This window comes from Meleagris gallopavo, chromosome 1 (assembly GCF_000146605.3).
Source record: "Meleagris gallopavo isolate NT-WF06-2002-E0010 breed Aviagen turkey brand Nicholas breeding stock chromosome 1, Turkey_5.1, whole genome shotgun sequence".
Taxonomy (NCBI): Eukaryota; Metazoa; Chordata; class Aves; order Galliformes; family Phasianidae; genus Meleagris; species Meleagris gallopavo.
Genome location: NC_015011.2, coordinates 61,496,689 through 61,523,876, shown reverse-complemented (window position 1 = coordinate 61,523,876; position 27,188 = coordinate 61,496,689). Strand labels below are relative to the sequence as shown.

At 36.4% G+C, this 27,188-nt stretch overlaps 2 protein-coding genes across 3 annotated transcripts in view; both read right to left on the bottom strand.

Annotated features, from left to right (window-relative positions):
• Positions 1–27,188, bottom strand: part of LOC100542571 (zinc finger protein OZF-like) — a 1,148,434-nt gene that overhangs the window by 747,516 nt on the left and 373,730 nt on the right. The gene's annotated exons all lie outside the window — the stretch shown is intronic.
• On the bottom strand, positions 1–27,188 carry LOC104911891 (ELKS/Rab6-interacting/CAST family member 1-like). The gene is made up of 2 exons (XM_010714216.2): positions 26,991–27,188; positions 1–160 (listed from the first exon to the last, which is right to left on the bottom strand). Exons 1-2 carry the CDS (start codon positions 27,131–27,133, stop codon positions 16–18), a joined length of 288 nt encoding a protein of 95 aa, XP_010712518.1. The 5' UTR covers positions 27,134–27,188; the 3' UTR covers positions 1–15.

The window sequence follows — 27,188 nt, the reverse complement described above, 5'->3', positions numbered from 1 at the left end:
GCTTTTATCCAATTCTCATGTTACCTGAAGCTGTTGGGAGCTGTCATTAAGATTATCCTCTCGTCTCCTGGCCTCCTCCAGCATTTGTGCACTCTTCTTCTTCTCCACTTGCTCTTTGTGCTTCAGATTTGCAACTTTCTTATTTTGATCTTTAACTTGCCTGTAAGAGAGAAGAGCATTCAGAATGCAGTCCAGCTTCTGGTCAGGCCTTGCAGTGCTTGTGAGCTGGACTGGCGGAGGAGTGGTGCCCTCAAATACAGTCACTTTGCACATGACAGAACTATTTATCCTCTAGTGTTACCATCAAATGTTAAGTCAATCTAATGAACACATCATTTTACTCATTATTATTAGCTTAAACGTGAAAATTTCTGAAACAAAAACCTTAAAATAACTATTCAGTATAAGCTATTAATCAAGAGGCACATTTGTCCTCGTGACTGAGGTATGTATTACAAAGAAATCTTTTCCTTGTTCATGCAGACACGGACATATAAAAAATGCACACACTTAAATAGTCCATTTTGCTTTGAGTATCACTATATCTAACATAAGCATAACAGGAGAATCAAAAGAAAAACTACTGCAGCATTACTTGAACATAAAAGACTATCTGCAATATCCAGGCAATCTTTTTCCAGAACTATTTCTTTTCAAAATCAAGTTCTGTTTGTTTACTAGATATTTTGAGGAATTTCCTATCCTTTCTTTTCACAGAAAGGAGCAAGCAAGAACAAACTATTTCAGAAAGCATGCATAATTTCCTTTTCACTTGCATCTATGAATTATTTTTGATGATCCTGGCAACTACCATTGCTTGCAGACAGGGTTTGGCCTTTCTGGGCATTAAGACACATGGAGTATTGAATCTAATTACAGACCCTTTAATCTCAGCCTCCTGACCACAAAGAACTTAAGTCTAAACTTTTAGTCCAATCAAAACAAAACAGGCTAGCTTTGCTTCCTCAGCCCTTTTCTCCATAATTATATCTGGAGTTTGGATTTTGGAATAAAAGATGAATTCTTTGGTTGCAAGATTTCCCCAAAACATCATGCAAGTAGTAGAGACAGCTCTTTAATTTACTGTTTAGAAAGCAGAATGATATACTAGCTTCCTATCTGGTATGTTATCCACACAGAGAAAGAAGAATGCGTCTTCTGTATTTCAGAAATACTTTTAGAATAGATCACAAACAACTCCGCTTTAATATTTTCTTCAAACTAGTAACAACAGTGTCATCAAGAAAATACCTCTTTGCAACATATATGTTCAAATTACGTGGCACAGGCCTAGTTGGTGATTCGAGCTCTTTCAAAACTGTAGGTTCAACACTGAGCTGTACTTTTTGCAATGTAAGCCAGCTGGAACTGGAAAAATTGCAAAGATAGCAAATTTTCCTTGGTGCTAAACAAACTTCTATTAGTGAGAAAAAGTGCTGACATCCTCCAGAGACTGAGAATAAAAGAAAAGTCCTTTTCTGATGATGTTAAAAAGTTATTGGCATATTTAAATACCTTTTCCAACACTACAGCTGATTTGAGTCAGAATGCTTTTTAAACACAACTAGTGTAATTGTTAAGTTGCTCTAACCCAGTGCTGCTCACTGGTAATGGGCACACTGCCCAGTTTGAAAGCAGACTTGCTCAGTGATTAAACAACATATTGGAAATATTATGTTGGCACAACTCGGTTTGTACAATACATGGTTCTAGCTGTCCTATAAAATAAACAGAGAAAGTACAGCTAAGTTAACACATAAAATGAAAATATGCAAGTCCAACACATTCAGCTCCACATGAGGATTCTTATTCAACTTCTAGATTAAAAGTAGGGGAATTCATTATTTTTTATAAACTGGCAAGCTTAGATTCACCTGCTGGGAAAGTGGTATTATTTACTGTTATCTGCTGTTTAGATAAGAGACAACAATATTAATAGTAATAAATACAAAGCCTGATCAAAGTATGCTCTTCAAAGAAAAGATGTTTGGTGCAAAATTAATGCCTTCCAAACAATTGAGTAGATACTCTGAAATTCAGGGTTTCCCAAAGCAGCTGAAAAAGATGTAGTCTTAAAATTACCTAGTATTACTCAGTCTTATGTTTGTAATTGTCATACTGTTCAGAAACTCAAACTCCTATGCAGGATAAAACTGCTACTCTGTACCTTCGTCAAAAAGCAACAAAAGGTTGGACAACAAACCTTTCAGATAATACACGTATCTACAGCATTACCACACTGCTGGGTAATTCTGTCATTGGTAGACCAAATTTTTGGATAATGACATTTCTGGAGGTTTAGTTCCTAAAAATAGTTAGCACTCAAGTACAAAGTCTTTTCCAATGCTAAAAATCTTTCTCCATATTGCAATGTCATGTCAAGTACTTGCAAATTTGAATCCATCAAAGAAAACAAAGTAGAAAAAAAAATCAGACTTCTAATTAAAAAAAAAAAGAAAGAACTACAAAAAAAACCCAAAGCTTCTCAATTACAGATGGATCAAGATTTTCAGAAACAATCATTTTACACTTTTTGATTCTTGGTGCACAATTTAAGCCAAAGAGCCCACCCCAGAAAATTTCTGAAATTGGAATCTGAAGACAACTGTTCATTTCCATGACTTGAGCCTTTTTCTTCAATAAAGGACGAAGCTGCATCACTTATACAAATAAACAAACAAAAATCCAATGGCTTTTCTCTACAAAAATCTGGAATTTCTAGCAATGAGGGAATGCTATTATTCTGAACACCATAAAGAAGGAATTAACCAAAATAAACAATATTTCAAATGAGTAGATTTCAGATTTCCAAAGTCTTTTTTTGATAGAGGAAGAGAGCAGTAGAAAACCTATGAACCATGAGGTACTCCTGAAAAGTGGTAAGAAGACTGACCCAATTCAGTTTACTACCTGCAAGTCCTTTGGAAGATTTTTCATTCCTAATAATATTACTTGTGTTAAGGTTTAAATTAAATTAAATTATTCCATACTACCCTAAATAATTTTGCACTTTAATACTAATTATCTTTTACAGTTATGCACATCAGCATAAATAGCTGTTAATGCTTTCCTTATACGGATTTTTATGCTACATGTTAACAGGTTGTTATTTATGACCCTAATCTGATTATCTTTTCTGAGTTAATTTTAGATGTTCTTCTTGTAAAATATGTGACAAAAAGTTAAGCAAAAATATGCAGAAGTTAATTTGAATTTTCTACTACTGTTTTAATGCTTTCTTTCAAAGTTATGCACCTAACACACAACGGTTTTCCTAATGATCCAAGGGTAAGTGCACATTTACAATGTATTCAAATCACTACAGAAACTTACCTTCAAGAAAAAAGTGGATAGTGATTATATTTCAAATGATGAGTATGTGCACTAGGAAAAAACACATTCATTTTGTTCACAGCTAAAGAAACCACCTATTTATTTGACTTAGGTTCTTGGAAACTATTTTTACATTAAAAAGAAGGCACACTGTCAGTCAGCCATGTCAGAAAGATCGTGTTCAGCAACAGCCTTCATTAACGTAGCATTACCACCACCCACAGGACAGCGCACTGTCGCTGCAGCTACTAATCCTGATGGAAGAGGAACTTCACTGGCTTTAAAGCACACTGCTTCTCAACATAACTAAACTGATGCAATACATACACAGTGAAATTTACTGCAAAAATGGCAAAAAAAAAAAGAAAGTATGCAATAATGCGCTATATTACTTAGTTTAATATTGCCATGCTTACTATATTATGAAATACTGAATTCTACAATGTATAACTTCATTAAGTAGCACATCAAAACACTCTGAAGTCCTGAGAGACACTGAGGAGTACATTTATTCACATGTGGAATTAAACGGAGCAGCCATGTAAAGAAGTATAATGCTGACAGCAACTTAAGTCCAAGAACAAAACACACTACAACTGGAAAAAAATCCAGACAGCAATCCTGAAAGGCAGAAAACAATAAACTACATTGTCCAGATCTTTATTAGGAGTATTTGATTAGTGATTAGATTTAAAAAAAACACGTTTTTTTTTACTGCAAAGAAGTCACCATCAACTCAAAGGGATGTTAATGATCTGAGCTGGAATGATTCAAAACTCAAAAGGAAGTGTTCAACTTGCTATATTGCCAGCACCATTTCCTTCATCACTTCTTTGTTTTAAAGGTCATACAGCCATAACCTTCACCTTAACTTAAGAATCAAAAGATCATAAGCACAGTGACATGAGGTGAGGAATTATTTTTATTTATTTATTTATTTTGAGAGTTTTGGTGCAAAGAAAAACATTTACCTTTTGGGAAGTTAAGCAGAAGGAAGTCAATGAGGAACTCTTCTGAAGAACTCAACTTCACATTGAAAATAAGAAAAAAAAATCCTTTTAAAAAGGTTTTGCTTTAGTGCTTAGTTGCTTAAAACTTACTTTACCTTACTTGTAGTTGATCACCCAGCCATAGAGAATAATGGCAGTATTTGGAAAGCCTAATTCCTTAACCTCAAGAAAAAAAGAAAATAATGAAAGTAAGTAAAATAAGTGATGTAGGAAACAGGACTGACCACATCACATAGTCCCATCACCACAACTGTGTGCCTGATTGACGGTCAAAGCAAAACTCTCAAAGATTGAACAAAGCTCCCTATCTTACTCACTGAAAAATTAGGATTAAGAAATTAACATACTGCTGAAGCTCACTATGCAATTTAATATGGCCAGATTACTTTTTTTAGGGCATAAGCATTATCTGAGGCTGTTCCTTTGCTTTGTAGGGTTCAAGTAAGCAATTCTAGCTTCTTAAGTAGTTATATTACTGTTAAAAAAAATGGTGCATTAAGTTACTAAAATTAAAAAAAAAAAATTCTTTTCAAATAACTCAGTCTAGTACCATCACCCCTGTTCCACTTTGTGTATGAGACAAAAAATGGATCAACACACATTCAATGAGCTTCTACTGTATGCACAGCTGGCCAATTCCAGCTTCAACTACCTCTTCTGCTTTTAAGTCTCCTCCAACAACCTCTCATCATTTTGTTACACTGCTCTTCTTCTTTTTTATATGTTCTGTGACATGTATATGACAAGGAAACACATGGCAATGAAAATATTAACAGATTCCGAGAATTTAATTGGTCTGCTGCATGTGAGACAAGAAATCCCACAGTGGCTTTAAGAGGGGAAGGGTGAACTACATTTCCTGTACCTAGGAAACCTTGGTTTATAAAACAAAGTGTGCGTTCAGTGAGCGCTGGAGGGGGCAAGGGCTGAAGACGCAGAAGGCTATGGGAAACCAGCTTGCTCCAGATTGTCAGAACAAGGTCCTAATAGCACCTGAATCAACAAGTGTGAAAGTCAAAGACTAGATGCAGATCTCAACTCTACACTGGTTTTCTTTCCTCAGTGTTGAGAATTAGCTGCACAGTACCAATCCATGTGTTCTGGTGCAGCAGTCAGCCCATCTCTGACTCCAGCTAAAAAAACCCTTCTTCTTCCAAAAAAAGTTGATAGGAAAATATAGGAAAATAAAGCATATAAATCAGGCAGGAACTAAATACCCCAAATCAGAAAATAGTCTAAAAACCTCCTATTATTTAAGAATACCTCTAACAGAAACCCATCACCTGACATATAAGCATCACAAAGTTTACACATAGCACATTTCAAATAGCAAAGTGGCACAGGTTATTAATAAAGCCAGAGAATTTAGAGAAAGATACATAATAAACACACATACAGAAAGAGAAATCTTACTAAAGTTTAGAAGGACAAGCATCTCAAATGCATACTCTAAGTGCTATCAAGCTAACTTTATCAGAGAAAGTAGATTTTTGTCTTCAGTCTCTTGATTGACAAAACCTTAATAAAGTCAGCTGTTCTCCAGTCAAGAGAACAGTAGTAGCCAATTACACACAAACTGTTGGAGTGCTGTTTTAGTATTCTCAAAGTAACTGGAAGAAAAGAACAAGATCTTTAATGAACTGGCTACAATTGAGGGATTAACAACAGAGAGTAACAGGAATCTTCATTTTAGTTCGAGAAGTCCACAGTAAATTAAGCAAAGATTCACTTTGCCAGACACAGCCCGCTAAAAATAAAAAAAGAGCAAAGCAAAAAGCCTTCAGTTATACACCTACAGCACCACGTTCTCATTAATATCTAATTCCATTTCTGTAGATATAATCCACTTACTCACCTCACTACTTCATTTAAAAAGTATAGTGCAGTTTCTCAACTATTTAAACTCTCAGTATCTACTCAGTAGGAAATAAATGTGATAAAGGTAATGAATGTATACCATAACTTCATAATTGATGTCAAATTTGAAATCAAGTTTCAGAGATTAAATATCAAATTAATTACACATCAAGTTCTATAGTTACCTTAAACCTTGCAATCTCCAATTTTTATTAAAGTTGAGAGCATTAAAAACACAAATTCAAGGTGAACCCTAAAATAACGCTATATGATGATGATATGGGTGCTCCTTTCTTAGGAAAAATCATAATGCTTTGAGGACGTTAATGACAGTATTCAGTAGTTCAACAAATAAGTTTGTTTTATTGTATTTTTTTTCTTCTGCTTTTGTTAATTGAGTAAGCAGATGCAAAGCCAAAAATGACATTAGCAATAAGGCTGATGAGGCCTCAGCATGGATTCCTTCTCCTAGCTACATGCTGAGTTAGTTGAATTTGGCCCTAGCATTGCGGGAAGAGCTCCCAGAGGGGCTGTTCTTTTTACCTTCAATTCCAACGCTTGAGCCAACCATCCTATGAACAGATCACACACAGCCAGTCACTCTCTGCTCAAGAGACCTGCATGATTTGGCTGAAAAAAGTATTTTCTAAACAGCAATAAAATCTTCCTTATGAATGGCATTTTATTGAGGTTTCAGAGGGTATTTTTGTGATCTAAGATCACACACGTCTCTTTTAACTGCAGTCCCACCAGCCAGAAAAGAAAACAAATCAAAATATAGCAGTTGTTTTCTTTCATAAGAGTATGCAATCTTTTCATTCCTTCTAGAATAATACTTGATACATACAATAATTAAAAATAAAATGGAATGTGAAATCAGCCGGTGAAACAAAAACAAACACAAAAGTTAAATATAAGGCAGGGGAAATAACATTTTAAAAGCAAATCGTTTAAAAATTATGCTAGAGTAGCTTATGCTTATTTTACAGCAGAAATTGGACCAATTATCAATAAGGACAAGTCCTCTTCTAAAGTTTTTCACAATTTTGGGATAAGGATTGCAAATTATCCTGTTCTTTTGAAAGAATTAATGTTAAAGAATCAATGTATTTCAAGGTGACATTACTGAAAATGCAGTTTTCAATGAAAGGTATTAAAACAAACAGTTACTAAAGTAGAAAAACACAATGTATGTACGTAGGTTACCCTGAAAGTAATGCCTCCTATTTATTCCCGTGGAAACTGCAATAGAGGCAAAGAACACAACAATGTTTGATAAAGCAAATTCTCAGGTACAAAACACTGTTTTTTCAACATAGCCACCACCATTAGCCAATTATTTGCACAAATGAGCTGATTGTCAGAGAGGTTCTTCATTTTGGAGTGTGAGAGCCACACATGGCCATCCAGAATGTGGCATGCCTACCAAGTGCCTGTTGCCACACCTGAAATGCACCACCCACTGCCTCATCACATCAACATCTGCCTCATCAACATCATGGGCCAACATAATACAATAGGAGGCATTACTTTTGGAGCAGCCCTCATACCAGCTCAGTGGATTTCTTATATCAAAAAACCCCATGTATGAGAACGTTCAGAATCTTGTCTCGTTAGAAAAGAGAAAAAAGGCACAGTGGTGTCAAGGAAATGATGTGAGGACGGAAATGCCAGAAGGATCTTTCTGAAAAAACTATAAAACGGTCTGTTTCAGGACTAAAAGCCTGATGATTTTTACATTGCTGGTATGCCCATATCAAAACCATGCATTATTTATTTTGTCTACTTAAGGACAAAATTGTTTTCAAGAAGAGTCTTCCAAGCAGATTCTCTGCATAGATTTAAATGCATAGGTATTTAACCAAGCTATAAAAAAGAGTTCCAAGTCTGAACCCACATAGGATACTGCACTTCGGAGGACCTTTTATCTAGACAACTATACTACTCCAGTGGACTATTTTTATTTGGTTACCTTGAGACAAATGAGGCAAAATTCAAATCTGAATTGATTGGATTTGACCACTTTACCAATACAAATGAGTTGATGCAGCCTATTACTGTGATACAAGTAGGTACAAATCTTTTCTGTCTCCGTCAATGAATTAACCTCCTATGTTGGAGAACGCTCATAATCTTTAGGATAGATAAAGAAACAACAGCCTTTACTATCAAGAAGAGTATTCCTAATATAAATCTCATACGTTTTCTATGGATTGTCTCTGTGTATGAAGATATACATTACAGGTTAAGAATTTTAACCAGTGTTGAGAATCTCATTAAAAATTATAGAGGTTATAGTCAAAATAGGATACAGAAAGACAAGACTTCTAGTTCCTTTCTCTACCAAAATAAATCCATGAATTTCTGTAACTGTAATTCAAAAAACATCCTCCACTATTCCAAGATGTGGAAGAAAATTTATTCCTTTCTCTCTAGAATACTTAAGAAATCATCTTTAAAAAAAAAGTCAAAAATGTATCTTGGGAAGATTATGTCTGCAACTGAAAAATATTAGCAATTCATATGTGCTTCTGAAACTGTTTCATACCCGCCAAAGGAGATAAAACAAATGCACTGATCTGCCATGAACATACCCATGAAATGTCCTTGAACAGTAAAAACAAGGAGTCTTTAAAATAAAATCACTTAAATCTTTTAAATGCTTTTTTCACAAGGAAGATAATTAATTATCAGAGAGAAATGTACTTGCAAAACATCCAACTTACTTGGGAATAAAGCCGTAAGCAGTAAAAAAACAATGGATAAGATGCACCAGTAAGACCAGTAAATTACATAAAATCCTGTAGTTTTAGTGTTGATACCCTTAGCAGCTTCCCAGAGCAAGGGCACAAGAATGCCAAGAAACCTTCACTAGTGGTATTAAGTTTTAATGTCAGAGGCACTAAGGAAATATTTGGTTCTGATAAGTGCGCATGAAGAGACCGAGGAATAGCAGTAATATGGTTTTACCATGGATTTGAAATGAAACTAATTTTTAGTGAAGCCTATGTTTTGCATTAGCACGTATTTATTCTGAAGTAATGATGAAAAAGAAAAAAAAGATCTGTGCAGAGTGCACAAGTGATGCCGAAGGAAAAATACATCTTATTCTAACTAATAGAGTATCAATACTTTAAAACATTGACACTGCAAATAATGAAGAAATGTTTGCTTTTATATTTTTTATATATATATTGCTATAAGGAGATAGTAGTAAAACTATTTCTTAGCTGATTACTCAATTCTTTATATGACATTGATATCATTTTCTGCCAGTAATATCTATGTGAAGTTAAAGATCACACAATGAAAAGTGAAGTGAGTGAGTAAATCTATCTTGTAGTTGGTTACAAGAAGCTATTAACAACATTGCTGCCACTGGTATGACTAGCTGAGAAATTCGGGCACATCTAGCATAATCAACAATCTTACCAGCTGAAAATTCAAAGATTAAACGAGTACACCTTTGTCTTTATAAGCACTTTTAGACAAAAGGAACTAAGGGAGCACACAGTGCAGAACACACCAGAGAAAGGCAGGGTTAGAGAAAGAATAAAACAACACTGAACACAATATCGGTGAAGGAGAAAAGGTATGACAGGAGATGATTGCAAAATAATGTATTCTTAGAGACAGCATCCCCATTGACACTGGCATGGTGAATACATGATGAAGGATGTCTCGCCATACACTTGTAAGGGTAAAGATGTGCTACATTATCCCTCTCTTAGTTCCCAGACTTTGGGACTTCATCAAATGTGGTGTGAGCAACTCAAGACATTAAAAATGCAATAGAAAGTTTGCTGACAATTTGAATTTTGCTGGCACTCACAATGGAAACAATCTGGTCAGTGCTGCTAGTGCCAGTGGGATTGATAAAGACCAAGTTGGACTGATGTGGAAGCTAAGGAAGAGAACATATGTTTTTTAGAACTACCATCTGGTGAGCTACAGTAAATGAATGACATTGGGAAGTTGCAAGTTCGCATGCCACACTAGTAGGGAGTTGAGCAACAAAGGAGCGTAGGAACTACAAGGAGAAGTGGCCTCACATCAGTTTTACGTTGGATTGGAGCCTTCTGCAATCTTCTGTCAAGGCTGGCACTGAGTACGTTGGCTTGACAACTGCCAATTGTTGGCAGCTGTAATTTCTAGGACTAAATTAGGCACTTCTGGTCTATCCAAACAAACAGTTTTACACCTCAGATTTATAATATTCTCTCATGCTTGTTTTTTAGAGAAGGAGATAGAGCACTTCAAATGATCAACTTCATTATGAAATGTTTGAAAGGATGACACTAGAAATGAATTGCTGAAAACCTACTGTCATCCCAAAACTACCATCAAACTCCATTCCAATTTTCACCAAAGCTGTTCAATACTGTAAAGGAGTTGATAACATAATAAGATTCCATGTAAGAAGCCCTTTGCTTTGAACTGAGTGTGCTGAATTACCTAAGAGATGTGGGCATCGTGCCTCTCAGAGCTACAAGTTAATCATTCATGACTGAAAGCAAGCAGTGATAGTAAGAAATGTTCTCAGTCAAAAAGTAAAGTATTGAGTCACATCTGAAACAAAACTGTTCCAATGTCTCTCATTTAAGGCAAGGAGGTCACCTTGCATGGTGGTCCAAAAGGTCACAAGCAACACAGGATTAAGAGGCAACATTTCAAGCTAGTCACAAGCTGAACACATGCAGAATAACTAGATGCTTTTCTGGCAGCTGATTACCATCACTGACTTTTTTCCCATTGTATCTTGTTGGAACTTAGATCAGAATATTTTGCAACTTATGTCTCTTGGCTCTTGTCTTTTTACTGAACATCTCTGAGAAGAGTCTGGCTCTTTCTTCTCTGTACCTTCCCGTTAAACAGCCAAAAAACTACAGCATGATCTCCCACAAGGCTCCTTGTCATGAACATACCCAGTTCTTTTCGCCTCTTCTTGTATGCCATGTGCTCCAGCAAGCACCTTGTCATCTTGCTGTCCTGCCTGCTGGACTCATTCCACTATCACAGTACCTTTCCTATACTTGAAAGTTCCTCCTAGACACAGTCTTCCTGATGCAGACTCACAAGTGCAGATAGAGGGAAAAAATCACTTCTCTCGACATGTTGGTTGTGCTTGTGCTAATACACCCCTATATGCAATATGATACTGTTGACTTGTTCAACTTGTCCTCAACCACATCTCAGTCCTCCCCTACAAGTCAGCCTTCCTGCCAGCTGGTCCTCAGCATGTACAGCCCCAGTTGCAGAGCTTTGCACTTGCCCTTACTGAACTTTGTGAGGTTTCTGTCAGCTATTTTCCACAGTCTGTCAAGGTCATCCTAAATAACAGCTCTACCATCCATAACCACACCCATGAAATTTCTGAGGGTACATTTTATCTCATCATCCACATCATTTAATAAAACATTAAACAGTCATGATTCCCTTCTAAGACAGTAATCTCATCATTGAAGGCAATCAAGTTGGTCAGGCATGATTTACCTTTGTAAAGCCAACTGGCTGTTCCCTATCAGCTTCTTGTCCTTTAGATGCATGAACATGGTCTTCAGGAGGATCTGCTCCAAATAATTCCTTGGACCCTCTTTTTCATCCTTCTTAGAAATGGGCATGATGTTTGCCAGTCATCAGGAATGTTCCCTGACAGCCATGAGCTTTTGAAGATGATATAAAGATTTCTTGCAATGACATCAGCTGGCTCCCTCAGCAACCCTGTATGTATCTGATCTGATTCCATCAACCTGCATATTTCTAATTTGCTTAAATAGTCTATAACTTGCATTTCATTTCTGTGGGTAATGCTTCTCTCCTGCAGACTCTGTCACTAAGCTTGAGGAGTTAGGAATCTGAAAGCAATCATTATCAGTAAAGTTACCAGTACAAGAAGTTACTGAGCTCCTCACCCTCTTCTGTGACATTTAAGGTCTCCTCCCCAGCTGAATTCTCTGCAATCTTTTTCCTCCCTGAATTCAGGTACTGCTAAATACTTTGGTAGACAGTTAGGAAAACATTTGTACCAAGGCTAATTAAAACCACAAATTCACTATCAGTCCATACCTATGTGGCTTTTAGAGTTTTGACAGAAATAAAAGTCTAGCCATTGGAGGGGTACACTTTTGCATAGAAGTTAGCCATTAAAGAAGAAAAATAACGTTCAGATTTTATTCCTTTGACTAAATGTGATGTGACACATATAGGTTAGTCAAAATGTTTAATGTTGCATGAAGTTTGAATGATAATTTCTGATAATCTTCTGATGACAAGCCAGATAATTTATTAACTTTGTAATTAACAGAAAGACGTGTAATAAAACGCATTCCATATAATGTTTTGTTTTGATTTTTCAAATAGTATGGTAAGATGTCTTGCTTTCAGTTATATTCAGAAAAGGAAATTTTGAGAAATTCTCAGATCTTAGAGCACAGTTGACTCAGAATTCGTAGTGTACTGCCGACACACAAACAGCCCCCCCATGTGCCTCTCCATTCTAATTCCCACAGGAAAGCCATATGCTCTGCGAGTGCGTGTACTGAAAATAGAGCAATAACATAAAAGAAAAACAGCTCATCAGTTAAGTTATTTTCAGCAGGTAACAGGAAAGAAATCAGATCATACAAGACTGCAGGAAAGTGAGAATTCTGAGATGATGTACAGCTGTGAATAACTGTGCTTTGTTAAGATGCAGTGAAACAAGGCAAGAAAAAACAACTTTTGACAGAAAAGCTATAGACTTCACTTCAAATGGATAAAGAAATCTCTATTCCTATAGCAAATCCTAAAGACTTTGCCAGTGACCTATTTTAACAAAAAACCACAGTGTCTGTGCTCTACTTACCACTATCTAGCCTCAACAACCAGAAAGTCTGACTTCTTCAATCTTTTGTTTCCCCCTATCATTTTTTATAGATGTTTTACTTTTCTTCCTCATTCACAAGGAACAGACAACTTCTTTTTTAATATAAAGAATTCCATAAAACCATTTTTTTTTAATTTAAGTTAAAGTAGAAAGCAATTATTAGAGCACATCACTTTTTAGAGATGAGTGACATTTAAATGGAAACTTCTTTGAAAACAATGTATCTGGCTCTGCTGCCCAGAAATAACCACTGGCTCAAGTATTCGACATTTTTATCACTTCCTGAGGTGGTAAATGATCAGCATGGTGGCAAAATGAAGACTAAAGAGTCCCCTGAAGGTATGAAATTGGAGAGCCAGCCACACTTGCCCTGAAACTGGTCCAGACTGCCCAGGCACTTTCTCAGTACTCAGAAACACAGCTTCTTAGAGATACAGCACATGGCACAGTATATCGAGGGTTATTTCTGTAACAATGAAAAATCCATAGTGCCACAGACAATCATTCAACTATACGCCTGTCACTTACCACACCACATTTATTTATTTTATTATTTATTACAATTAATATGGAACTTTAGAGGTTAGGAGGGCCCACTGGGTCCACCTGAACCAGTCCCTGCTCAAGCAGACTGTCCAGTGGTTTTTGAACATCTCCAAGGAGAAGACACCGCAAACTCTTTGGGCAGCCTCCATCACTCACACTGTAAAACTATGTTTCCTGAGGTCCAAATGGAGTAGAAGCACAAGTTTATAACAGGAAAGATGGCTAACACTGCCCATGTTTGATCCTGCACCTATCATTTACACAAGTATGCACTTAAATACCAAATAAAATAGAAACAAAGAACAGAATGCCTTACCCAGACAGCAGGTTCAGCTCCATGCCCTGATTTCTGTTTTCAGTGTGGAAACATCCTACTATTGCTACTAAATAGTATTCTGAACTTTCTAAAGTTGCTTAACTTTCTAAGAAATATTATCTATCATTTTCTTACAGAAGGGAGCCATGCTTTAAATATTTTCTTGGTCATTAGATGTGTAGCAGAAATTTAGGACTCTGGAAAAAGGAGAGAGACAGTTCCCTCAGATTTAGTGTTTTGTCTTTATTTTGATTTTATACGGCTGTTATATTCTTGAGTTGTTTTCTGGCATTTTATTTTACATGGACTTCTATATGGATTCATGCCACTAGCCTTTACTCATTGAATCACCAAGCCACTTTGCTGTGTGGAAACAAGGTTTACAGTATTTTTTACTACTTCCTATTGCATCACATTTTCTTTGGTATAACAAAGAATCTGGATATCTTTGATAACTTTTTCTGTTTTATAGTAATAACATCTCAACTTTTGTGACACGTATACATCAGAACTGCTTAAAAGGACTGCAGTCTATGACTTCATGGTATTTTTCTAATTTTTTCACCACAAATGACACCAAAGGCTTTCAGAATTTTAAACAGTTAGTACGTGTCACATCAGCAATAGTGATGTGGACTGCATTTTTATGTTCTGGTTCACTGACTTAATCAACAGGAAAGAGATGATGAAAACTTATTAGTCAGATCAGAAAATTCAAAGGTTTTGCACTGCTTACGGTAAGCATAGCTGTTGTTAATGAGAGCAGATAACATTTGAATATTTTCCTGTTTCTACAAGACAGACATACCTAATGCGATTTTGCATATAGTCAGTTCTTTTTCAGGAAGACGCATTTGCTTTGATGTCTGAGAAAACTAACTGCTGTTAAACCATTAAGAGAGAAATAAAGTGGTAGCTTCCAAAGTAGAACATAACTTTATGGAATAGCTATTTATTCATTAAAAAAAAATAAAAATTCCCCAAACAACACCCTGAAACCAGATCCCTCTCTTGTTTATTATGAGTTCCAGCATAGGTGCAGGTATTGATAAAAGCCATATGGTTTGAAGCTGAAATATCTCTGACTTTCATAACATTTAGGACTTCAACAGCCAAACAAAGCATATCAAACTCCATTCATGGTGGTAACCAGCAAACACATACTACCCAATGTAAACAGCACTCAGGAAAAAAAAAAAAAAAGAGAGATTATAAGTATTTCAGATGAGAATGCTCACAGGGCAGAAAAACTTCCAGGCAGTTCTGTTCCTAGGGAACTGCAAGAAGACGGTCATTCAAGGACAGTCCTCCTTTCATCAGCAGTTACAAGCATGCAAGAACAACACACTGAATACAGAAGGTATTGATGGACAGCATGATTAACTTCCAATCTTTTTCCAGGCTGTGGGAGGAAGGAAAACATGCAGCCAAGGCCACAGGCATAATGTCTGTGCCAAAGCCAAGGTCAGAATACCAACACAATTTAAAGGCGTCAGCAGCATCACGCCATCGTGGGATTCCATTGACCACCACATTTTTCACAGTGTTGATCAGGAATAGAAAAGCCGGATGTTGGTCAATAACTCGGAACTTTAGTCATTAAAGCAGAAGCTTTCTGGGTAAAGGCACTACCCGAAACAATTATAATCATTCCCTCAAGAGTCACGGATGCTTGCTACCAAACTGCAAGCAAAAACAAGAGTTCAAAAGGGTTTCTGAGTGTTTTTAGGTAAATGAGGGCTATTAGATCATGCACTTTGACTTGTTAGATTACATAGGTCAAAGAAGTCTATTCCTAGCTATTTCTCTACTGACATTCTGAATCTACCTTTAACAGCTGCTTTAAAAAGACAAAGTAAAAAATTAAGCCGTGGCTTAATGGTATGAGATTCCAAAATACATTGTCTCTTGTTAGCTTCTACAACATCAATACAAGGTTTCAGACACAGATACAATGAAAAAATCCAGCAATTAAGAAACTAGAGTGACCAGCATTTTAAGGTGACCAATTTTGCACTTGACAACACATACGAGAGAATAGTTCGAGTATTTTCCTTCTTGACATGGTAGACAATGCCAAAGATATTGTTTTTTTCCCCCCATTTTTCACATGCACAGCAACATTGATCTACAGTGGGTTTGATACAAATTCTTCCTTTAAGTACAGATTTCTTCTAAACACATTTCCTTCCAACCCATCCTCCTACACAGAATTGACCAACTCTCTGATTTTTATTCTGTGGATCATGCAATTTGATGTGCAACCTTCTGTGAGATCTCAATTTCAGCCTAATAGACAACACCATGATAAACACCCTTATTAAAATGAATACTGACCTTGATGTGAGACTGAAGGAAGCAGCAAATCCAGGAAGGAGATGCGAAAGAAAAAGAGTTAGAGTTTGTGAAAACAGTGTCCAGAGATCAGGCAGTTCAAGAATACAGGACAAAACAAGCAGATCTAAATCAGGTAATGACACACAGAACACACAATCCTTCACAAACACAAAGAGGCGCATGTTTTATAGACATCTAATTAGAAAAAAGAGGAAAAAAAGATAAAAGGACACTTAGATTACACCATTTTACTTAGAGGCAACTTTCTGTAGAGAAGATAGTCTCTAGACATAGCAGTTCTTAGAAAAGGAGAATAAACCAACTATAGAAAACTCTGTGTGTCTACCACATCACTAGCAAGTTTCTTCTTCCAGAATTCTAGCTAACTTTTAAAAAACGTGCAGGCTGACTATCTGAGGTGAGCACTATGGTGTTCTTTAATGCCATCTTCCTAAAGGGGCTTATTTTCTCTCAACGAGCATTTTTTTCATTTTTACTGCTGATGACCTAAATGTGTCAAAAGGAACAGAAATTAAAAAAAAAAAAAAGAAGTCTTCAAGTCCTGAAGACTTGTCAATGCTAAAAATTCACCTTTCTTAATTTTGACATTTAAGTCACCTTTCCAAAAGCAAAAATAAAATAAAATAAAATAAAATAAAATAAAATAAAAACCCACATCTGCCTCTTATTTCTACAGTGCTCAATTTCAACTCTCCCACATATGGTGCAATCTAAAAACAATAATGACCAAATAGGCGTATCTTTGACAGTTCTCTCCAACATTTTTCTATAGCAGGACGGACCAAAGCAAAATAGCAAAATGCTGGAGTTCCCTGTTCAGCATGAGGTCCCATAGGTTCATTATTGCTTCTTTTCATATATTTTCAATATCATTTGATAGCATCTGCTGTCAATTTCACTGATAACAGAAACGTAACACAACAAAGAGCCATACAGATCTTTTCCATCCAATTTAAAATTTTATTCTTTTTCAGTCAACATAAGATAGGAAAAGTAAATGTCCTGTTGCCCAGAAGTTCAATTTGGCTCCTACAACACATCTTGTACTACATCCATGGCAAGGTTGCATTCTATAAAGGCCTAAAGGTAGGTTATTGTCTAGAGAAAATAGTTCGATAATACAGTCTAACTGCTATATACTTTACTACTCTACTACTACTTATTAAGGAACCATGTAAATGAGATTTAAAGCCCTTACCTCTGGCATAAATTTTACAAACAGCAATGTAAGGTATTGAATTTGTACAAGCAGCAGTTTCAAAGCGAGGTAGAGCTGAAAAGCGTACTGTTAGTCTATAACAAGTAAGCTGTTGTAAAGATGCATTTCTTCGGCTTTTAAATTCATATTCTCAAACCAGGTTCTCCCAGGGTCATTGTTGAAAAGGTTGTGCTACTGGGAGATTTCAGGAAAGATGAGACTTGCAAAATGCCAAACGCCACATACTAGATGTTTAATCTTGAAGTAAGCCATAATGTTCCAGAGGCCTCAGTTAATTCATATAGAACATGGTATAACTGTAACAATTCTGACTGAAATCCAAGATTACGCTCTCTAGACTGAACTGCAGAATTATGGCTGCTCCAATAAATCCAACAAAAGGGAACAAAAATTTGAAAAAAATGGCTTGGCTACATGTGGGACTAAAGAGGGAAGGAAAAAAGGTTTCATTGTCTCTTTCTATAGCTGTTATTGAATCCAGATTATGAAAGTTTAAGAACCCTCATTTTGTGTCTCAGGGATCCTTTTTATATTGTGATGATATTACCATATTGTTTCTTCAAAATATCAGTGGAAAAAAGGTATGGGATAAAATTCAGGATAGCTCTACAAAATTTGAATGAACCATACTTTTCCTTCAACTGGCATTAAAAGGTACAGTCTTGGAATAAATATTTCTGAGAAAAAATGCACTTTGTACAACCCTTTTTCGTGCTCTTTTATAAAGGCTCAAAACATGAAATTTGGGATTTTTAGGATAATAGCAATATGTATCCAAACAGAAATGAGGAATATGACAGTTGCATTTGAAAGCATATTACAATTAGAAAAAAATCCAGACGTGCACTGGCACTCAAAATGAGGCAGACAGCTGCAGATGCCAGCAATCTATTGGGAAAGTGAAGGGCGATGTGCTGCAGACCAGATGCAGCAGCCCCCATGCAGGGGCCGAATCAGTGAAATTGATCAGCATAGCAAGTGCCTGCCCCACAGAAGCAGCACAAGCAAGCAGAACCCGAGGCAGAGTAGGCCACATTCATGACACAGCAAAAGGACACTTTCAGTTGGCACTATTTCTCTCCGAGCAGGAACACACACTCGCAGCATTCCTTACAAGATCCAGCAGCAGCTCTTCTGCCCAGCCCCATTAACTGTGTACTCTGATGCAACAACCACACAGGGAGACAACACAGCACTAACATCTGATGGTAGTCACGGGGAAATCTATTTTCCTTTAAGATGCTACTTGATTAATTCTAAAGGTAAAGCCAGTTTAAATCTGATTTCCAGTGTGGACCAAAAGGTGGTGAGGTGTGAATACTTCAGTATTTTAATTAATATATACATTTGAAAAGCTGTTGATTATTCCAACTATAATTTTTCCTCATGCTTGTATATTATAGAGAGCCGAATGAGCCTGCTACGTTAACCTCAAAAACCCTTAGGAAGACATTTATGTAATGATTTCTAGTCAATCTTTGAATTCTACTTGCTTGGCAGTGAGTGATTACTATTTTGTATTTCCTTCAAAGTAGTCTGACAGCAAAGAATATACGCCTGATGTTCGTTGTGTCAATTTGGAAATAGAAAAGCCATTTATGTTTCACCACTTCTGCAAGCTTTCCTTTGTAAAGAAGAACGATGGCTGGTCTTATAATTTCTCTTCAGCAGAAACTTAGATGAAAGGGACAGAGAGAAGGTTGGTGTCTGGGCCTGAGAGCACAAATGTAATCTAACTGAACACTAATATTACTTCACTGACATAGTGGTGATGTCCTTTTTGTTCTTACTGTACTCCAAGACTACGTCAGGATCTAACACTTTCACTGTAGCAATTGTACAAAAAAGATTTTTTATTTTTTTCCTCTTAACATACTAGTATTGTGAGTATGGGTACCCCCATGTTGCTTATAGATCTTGACTGAAATAATGCAAGACAGTTTTTAAAGAGGTAGAGCCAAGTCAGGTAAGAAATTAAACCCTGATATGCAAATAGAGGTCATTATTTGCATAAGTCTTTTCTCCTCTGATTTTCTAATTATTTTACTTATATCACAGTTCTTACACTCCACTGATCTAGCAGTTGTGTCAGGAGATATTTGCTAAATAAAACCCATCATTGGTCCAATGCAGGCAGAGTATAAATCATCAGATGACAACTCCTATATTCATTACAGCTTTGTGCAGGAGAGAGAATGATTGATAACCACCATGACATAATGATAAAAGCAAACAGAACTTTAATGTTACAGGAAAGCTGTAAGAAGCCAGCTCACAATGGGTGCTTCTCACTACTCGTAAGTATTTATCTTAAGACCAATTGTATGAGCTTTAGCAAGACCAAGTTCTGAGTCCTGCACTTTGGTCACAGCAGCCCCATGCAATGCTACAGGTTGGGGCAGAGTGGATGGAAAGCTGTATGAGAAGAAGAAGAGTCTGGGGGTGTTAGTTGACAGCTGGCCGATCATGAGCCAACAGTGTGCCCAGGTGGGCAAGAAGGCCAATGGTATCCTGGCTTGGATCAGAAATAGCGCAGCCAGTGGGAGCGGGGAGGTGATCGTTCCTCTGTACTCAGCACCAGCGGGGCTGCACTTTGAGTGCTGTGTTCAGTATTAGTATTGGACGAGCAGATAAACCAATGCTTTCAGTCCATTGTTGAATGTAACAGAGGATATGGTCTGTAATAAGTTCTACAGAGACAAATCACTCTGCTGGAAAGTGTCGCTCCTGCCCACTGGACCATGGCAGTAACACGGGGTCAAGTGCTTAGGCTTAGGAGGTTCAGTGATGAGGTACTTCAGCAATCTCATTCAGCCACACCCAGCACCAGTCCTGACTTCCTCAACATGCCAAAGGCTAGACTATTCGGGGTTCTGTGATTGTGTTTAATAGAACAGCTGTTTCTGCCATAACACAAGGTTTCAGTTTCTCCAAAAAGTGAATGGGAAATAAAGGACAACTAAATAAAGAACAAACGGAGAATAGAATATCCGTTACACGAAAAATGTGAGGATGAATTGAGGAGTCCCCATAAAATCATTCTGATGTTCTTTTTATCTGACTCTCTCTACAGATGGATTTGCAGTTACTGGCAGTGTGTCGCTTGCCTTTTCTTAGAAGTAGGTTTCAAAAGTGACTGGGGAGTTTCAGCATTGATCTTCAGGCACCTTAACAAAGGTTGACTTTCAAAAAGCAGACAATTCCTTCTGAAAAAACAGAATACTTTCAAACATCTGAAGTTAAGTATCTATGACTAAAAGCGCCTATGACTTATATTCTTATATATTTAGAGCATTAGGATGACATAAAAGGAATTATTTTTTTCTCCAGTGAAACTCCACATGGGACTTCAGATCTAATGTTCATTTTGTATGAAGACAAAACAAGACTAAAAGGAAAGAAATGACTTCTTCATTTCCAAACATGGAAATGATATAAACTCCTTACATTCACTAGATTTGTGTGCTCTCTATGGACTGGGACTATTTATGGGCCCAACCACTTATTTCCATTACAAGACTTTGTTCTCAGTTGCTTGCCAAATATTAACAGATACTGCTGAAATTTCTCATGACAGGTGTCAACCTCATCCTGTTTTTTTTGCAGGGACAATTTCAGCTATGTACTTCACACACGAAAAGCAGCATTCTTGGGGGAAAAATGTGTTTGTGTCATTAAAAACTGTATCACTTTACTATGATGCATAAGCACACTAAAGAGGTGAAGTAACATTATATGGCAATCTTCAATTTGAAATGTCCTGAATTTTAAGTGATTAAACTTGGAATATTAAAATCCACTTAATCCAGTGGGGTTTTTTTTTGAGGAGAATCAGCTAAAAATCTTTGTACTTTGAAGAAGATGGATTAAGAGAGTCAAAATTGAGAGAAAAAAATCAAGCTGCATATGCATATGCATGAATCTAAAAATATAGTTATGAACAACAGCAAATTTTGTCGTAAACTCATGCAATTACGATATAAGGATACTCAATTTGCTTTTACAATTTAAGGTCCCAAATGGATTAGAATATTTTAAAGTGATATTTACTTATTTCAGTTTTCCTTAACCTGAGTCAGAGTTCATATTATTTTTGAAGGACTTTACCATATTATAATATAGAATTATAGTCACACAATCTCTCAAGTTCTATGTTAACTGTAATTATTATGACTTCCTAAATATCTTTCTGTTCTTTAATTTGACAACATCTTTTTCACTTTAAATTACTTACCTGCCCTGATGTGGTTCTTACTTATTAATTTTCTTTTAAAATTCTTTAAAATTGCATCCAGCTTGAAAAGCAAGGACAATTACTACAAGATATGAGCATTGGTTTGAAAATACGCACTCCAACTTCAACTTGTTGACTTGAGGTAAGCTTAGGGCACAACTTGCTAGTACAGTTTCCTTGATACAAGTCTAGAAAACCACAAAGTTGATGCAACATCCAGCTAATTTCTTCCCCCTCTACCTTCCACAGACTCCTACACAAACACTTTGCTGCCTTATAGATAAAGATACTTCCTTCCACTGTTCATCATATCTTCTGGATCACTCTAAATTTTTAAACATTTTATTCTCTGTTGAGCAAAAATAAACAAGATGAGGAGTATCCTTTGGCACCTACACATCAAAAGTCTGAAGGTTTCCCCTTGAATAGGGCATCTTTTAATTCTTTCTAGAAAAACTTAACAAAATCTGCCCCTTAAAAGTCATAATCTCCAGCTGTCATTAATGGGACTGCTGGAATTTCAGAGCTAGGCACTGTCCCCCTTTAGTCTTCAGTCAAATAGTTTCCTTCAGGAAAAAAATGGTGGAGTCCTATGTGCTTACATGGAGTACTTATACAATATAGCAAGCATGCCAAATTAAAATCAATTTGAAATCTGTAACTGAAAGAAGGACTTTCATATATACTCACTCAACGCTTACTTCCAAAACAACACAAACATACATGTTTACTGTTACCTCTCAAGCACATTCAGCCACTTCTTAATTGCAGAACTGTATACACACACAAATACATGCGTGTAAATTACACATCTGAAGGCTGTGATGCTCATATCCGAGATGATTAGAGCAATCTTTTTTTATTTCTCTCTCTCTTTTTTTCTTCTCTCTCTTCAGGACAGTAATTGCAACAAAACCCAAGAATGAGGCAATACTGACCTCTATCAATGACATGTTTTAGAGCACTTGAGTTTTAGTTCGTTTTGGAAGAACTGATAGCAGAGATTCGAGCCAAAGATAAAACACAGCAGACTGAAAAGCACCAGCTTCTGCAGAGTTTAAAACAGGGAGAAGAGCAGCAGCCCTGCTTTGGTCTGTGGTCATAACCACCGTGGCAGGACTTGAACACAGAGACTGTTAGAGCTTGTACTTGACATAACTAGTTCCTGTTTAATCTAAGAAAAAAAAGCGTAATTGCAGCAGCCCCAAACAGCAGCAGCAGCAGCAGCAGCAGCCAGCAGTGACATTCCACCCTGTACAAACAGTAGCCTTACAGAGCACTCACTTTCCCAGGAAGTCCCACACAAACCCCCCTACGTGTTGCGGTGCGGGGACCGACACCTGGTAGGGAGGGTGCAATTTGCGGGAGGCGTGCTTTCTGAGAAAAGGCATAGTCAAAAAAAACCCCGCACGTACAAAACAAAACAACTCATGGAACCGCGACGTGACAGTGTGAACGGAAAGAAAAAGTGAGGAAGGAAAAAAAGACACAAAATGAAAAGTTACGGAGAAACGGGAGACTGTGGAATGGCAATAAAAAAGCAAACAGTTAATTAGAAAGAAAGTGAATAACCAGACAGCTACAAAACCTTAACACCACCACAATTGGGACAAAACCAAAACTTTTAGGACTGTTCACCCATAGAAGAAATGGGAATTTATGGCCCACCTCCCCTTAAAAAAAACCAAAATCCTGACCACAGAGAGTATAAATGAACGAAGTTGTGCTCTAAATATGATGTTGACTCAAGAATATTTTTCAAACTTTTGCACAGCATGCACCAAATTTAATACATTATTTTTGGAAATCTTTCCTCCCACTCACAGCTGAAAAACAATATCTCCCACCCACTAAACAGCAAAAGAGCAAAGCATTTCTCTCTCCATCTCTCTCTTTTTTTTTTTTAATCTAAACTAAAGGCAGATTGAAAAGGTTTACAACCAGTTTTTTGCTTTTCTTCTCATCTTCCTCTCCTCCTATCTTTTCTCCTTCTGTTTCACTGTACATACCTCCTAATAGGTGACTCATTACTTCTCTTCAGTGGACAAAACCATGTTACTGTTTCTCTTAACCTCCTGGTCTAGTTCTCACATAGAAATAGCATGAAGATAAACTCCAGAGAAACACACTCATTTGAAAAATTTCATTTTCATTAGTATAATTTTTCTCTGAATGTGACTTATATCTTCTTATTTTGCTTTACACGGTAAAGTAACAGACCTTAACAGACACAGCTACATTATTTTTAGCTTCCTGACAAATGCTTCTGCAAGCATTTAGGTTTAAATTCTTTTTCACACAAAAGAGTTTGAACAGCTGTAGAAGTATTAGAAGTCAAGATGATTTCTAGCTTACTCTGCATAAACCACAGTGTAGGAAGAGTTCTTACAAGGCAATGTTACCTATTTTTTTCAAGAAACCAAGACTGTAGCTATAGAACAGGCCTGGATGGATCTGGTTGGCATGAAAGAATACTTTATAAACAAGTAAGATAAAAAAATCAGGTCCAACCTATGGATTTAATAGGTATACTAAAACCTCTGCTTAATGTAAAAACTGAGAAGAAGAAAGTAAGCTTTCTGAGAACAGCAGTGTGTGGGAGCAGCTAAAGAGAACCACGGCCAAGTAGAAAGTTCAGTAATTATTCAGAAAATGAGAAATCATTCCAAAGTATCTGAAATCTTGAATAATTTTTCTGGTATTAAGATCATACTGCACTTTCACCTGAAAAATAGTATCAGGTACTGCTACTTTGCCACACTATGCACTTTAGGTCTCCAGATCTGAGGATGTCTTCCATTCCCTCTTCTAGAGGTTAAAGAACATGATTATTCTCAGATTTTTTTTTTATTACTATTTACTTGACTGCAATAAATCACACAATAACAAAAGTAGTCTCATTTCCGACATAGCTGAAAGACCTATCTGAATTACTAGAAACAAAGTTAATATTCTATTCTATCTCAGTACTGGTAGAAGAGAAAATGAGCTAAAAAAGAGAAGAGAGACACTCATGCTACTTTTTTTTAATAAGAGCGAAGATCATTTGGTTGGAAGGAATGGGTAGAACTGAATAGTGAAAGTATTCCATGAAGTTCTTAGGGGATGATTTCCAGTTTATGCTGTCACTGATGTATTTAAAGTTTGGCCTGTAACTGATAAATAGTAAGAAACTATCGCTCTAATATGGAAAACTCAGTAATTGCTTTGCTGATCTTTAGAATTTTCTCTTTTCAAAGAAAAAGTTCCTAACTCTCTGAAGACTGGGTTCCAGTGATTTTTATCTGTAAATGAGAAAAAGGTCCATCTTCGTTTCTCTTCATTTTTTATCATTACATTGTAGACTATATAGAAAACACTTTCTCTTTTTATTATAGGCCATTTATACATGTTTATTCAGTGTTAAACACTGCAAGCCCCAATCTCAACTGGAATTTTTGAATGCTAATGTAATTTTAAAAATTCATACACATTAAAAATGTGAACAAGAAAATTCTCTTCCTGCCATTCCATTCTCATGAATGATTAATATTAATATTAACTTGCCTTTCCTAGACAGTAATCTCTTCATAAGGCACTAAGGACACATTTATTTTATTAGAAGTTTGCTGGCTTGACCTTGTAGTTGCTTTGTCCTAATATGATGATGAGGTGAACTCCACATTTAAGATTAGTAAAGGCATGCAGAGTCCTGCAGAAAAATAAGACTTGGAGACACTATTTAACTTTATTCCAGTCTATATTTAATGCATCTTCTCTATCACTATATTGTCCAAATGATCTGCTGAGTACATGACATATGGTATGCAATGAAAGTTGCACTGCTTAGAAAAAAGGTAAGATTGCTAGAGAGGCCATTATGTTCATATTTGGTTGGCTTATACCACAGCTGTAGAGAAGTTTGTTTAAACAAAATAACAACTGAAAACTAAAAGGATGCTGCTTACAACCACATAAAGAGAAAAAATCTAGCTGACAAGTTGAACTGCTCTGTCACTTTCAAGAAAACAATAATTCATTCTACCAAAAAATACAGATGAGTAAAGCCACTCAGTACAGTATTTTCATCACAGCACAAGCTATTTCTATGAGGTTAGTCATCAAATCCAGAGTCTTTTTTTCCAGAGGATTTGTCATTGAGATTTTCTTGCACATGATGCAGGAAGAAAAATGAAGAAGTGCAGCAGATGCTGCTGAAAATAAAAGATGTATTTGGACCTCCTTGAATATTCTTTCTCTGAACACAGTGAAAACAAAATCAGATCTCTAAAGATAGACTTTCTGTAAGCACAACTGAAAAAATAATTTTCAAAATAATTCAGAGGAATTCATTAAGTCAGTGAACAATCACCAGTGCCATAATAAAGAATCTGAAGTACCCTCAACTCAGTTCCCTCATCTCTTTGACACTAAATGCAGAGTAGTTAAACAGAAATAGAATAAAAAAAGTGAGAAAGCCTATACTAGCACAAGGCAAATGTGAATAACTAAATTTACTTTTCTAAATTATTCTTTATCACGAACACTGAAAAAACACACAAAAAATATACAGATATTTCTGCTTAGGAACTCCTTTGACCACAGCGAAGAGGCAGATAACAGAATCTATTTCAGGTCTTTCCCAAGATGAGTAATTTTGGATTGTGATACAAATGTTGTGGAATTGTCAGAGACTACCATTCTTGTCTGGGACACTGAAGTCTAGAAAAATATCCAAACACCCTGGATCCAACAGAAAGATGGAAAATCACACCTGGTTTGGAGAAAAGCAAATCTATCCATTCAGCTTTACATTAGATAAAGCTTACCAGTGTCTACACCACTACAAAGAATTTCAGTGTTATTTATCAGAAGAACCTGAGTAACTAGTACCAAAAGTTCCAAAAAGTCCTTTTTTTGGTGTTCAATTTTTTAGGGATAACCATACCTGAGGTATTTACTAAACAAAAACAACCAAATCATGTTGTCTGAATAAAATACAGTGTTTGCAAATTTTCCTACCACCTCCATTCCCTTACAGCTCAAACCTTCAAGTTCTATCTGTATCAGTTCTGCTTTTCAGCAGGTAAAGAAAGCAGATAGTAAGACACTTTCTTGCTTACATTCTACTAAAACTAAGTTCTGAAGCAGAAAACCACCAAAAAGCTTTCCCAAAATAGACATAGCAAGGTTTCCAAGATAAGAAAAATAGAATGTTATCTCTAACTTTAGGAAGCACTCTTCTAACTCCGGTGACTTTATATCACCCTTACCTCTCCAATTCTGCAATTTTCTTATCTTTATCATTCTTCTCATTTTCCATCTCCTTCAAGATTTCCAGAAGACGATCCACTTCAGCTTGAGCCTTACTTGACTCCTCCCGATACCTCGTTACCTCCCGCTCCAGCTGCTGCATGCGATCACTCAGCTCTGGGCTGGCCCTCGCCTCAAGAGTTGCCTCATGAGCCTGT

Coding starts and splice junctions, on each gene's coding strand:
- LOC104911891 (XM_010714216.2), bottom strand. CDS start 27,133: ATGCAGCAGCTGGAGCGGGAGGTAACGAGGTATCGGGAGGAGTCAAGT. Junction 161..26,990: donor AAAATTGCAGAATTGGAGAG/GTAAGGGTGATA, acceptor TCTCTCTTACAG/GCAAGTTAAAGATCAAAATA.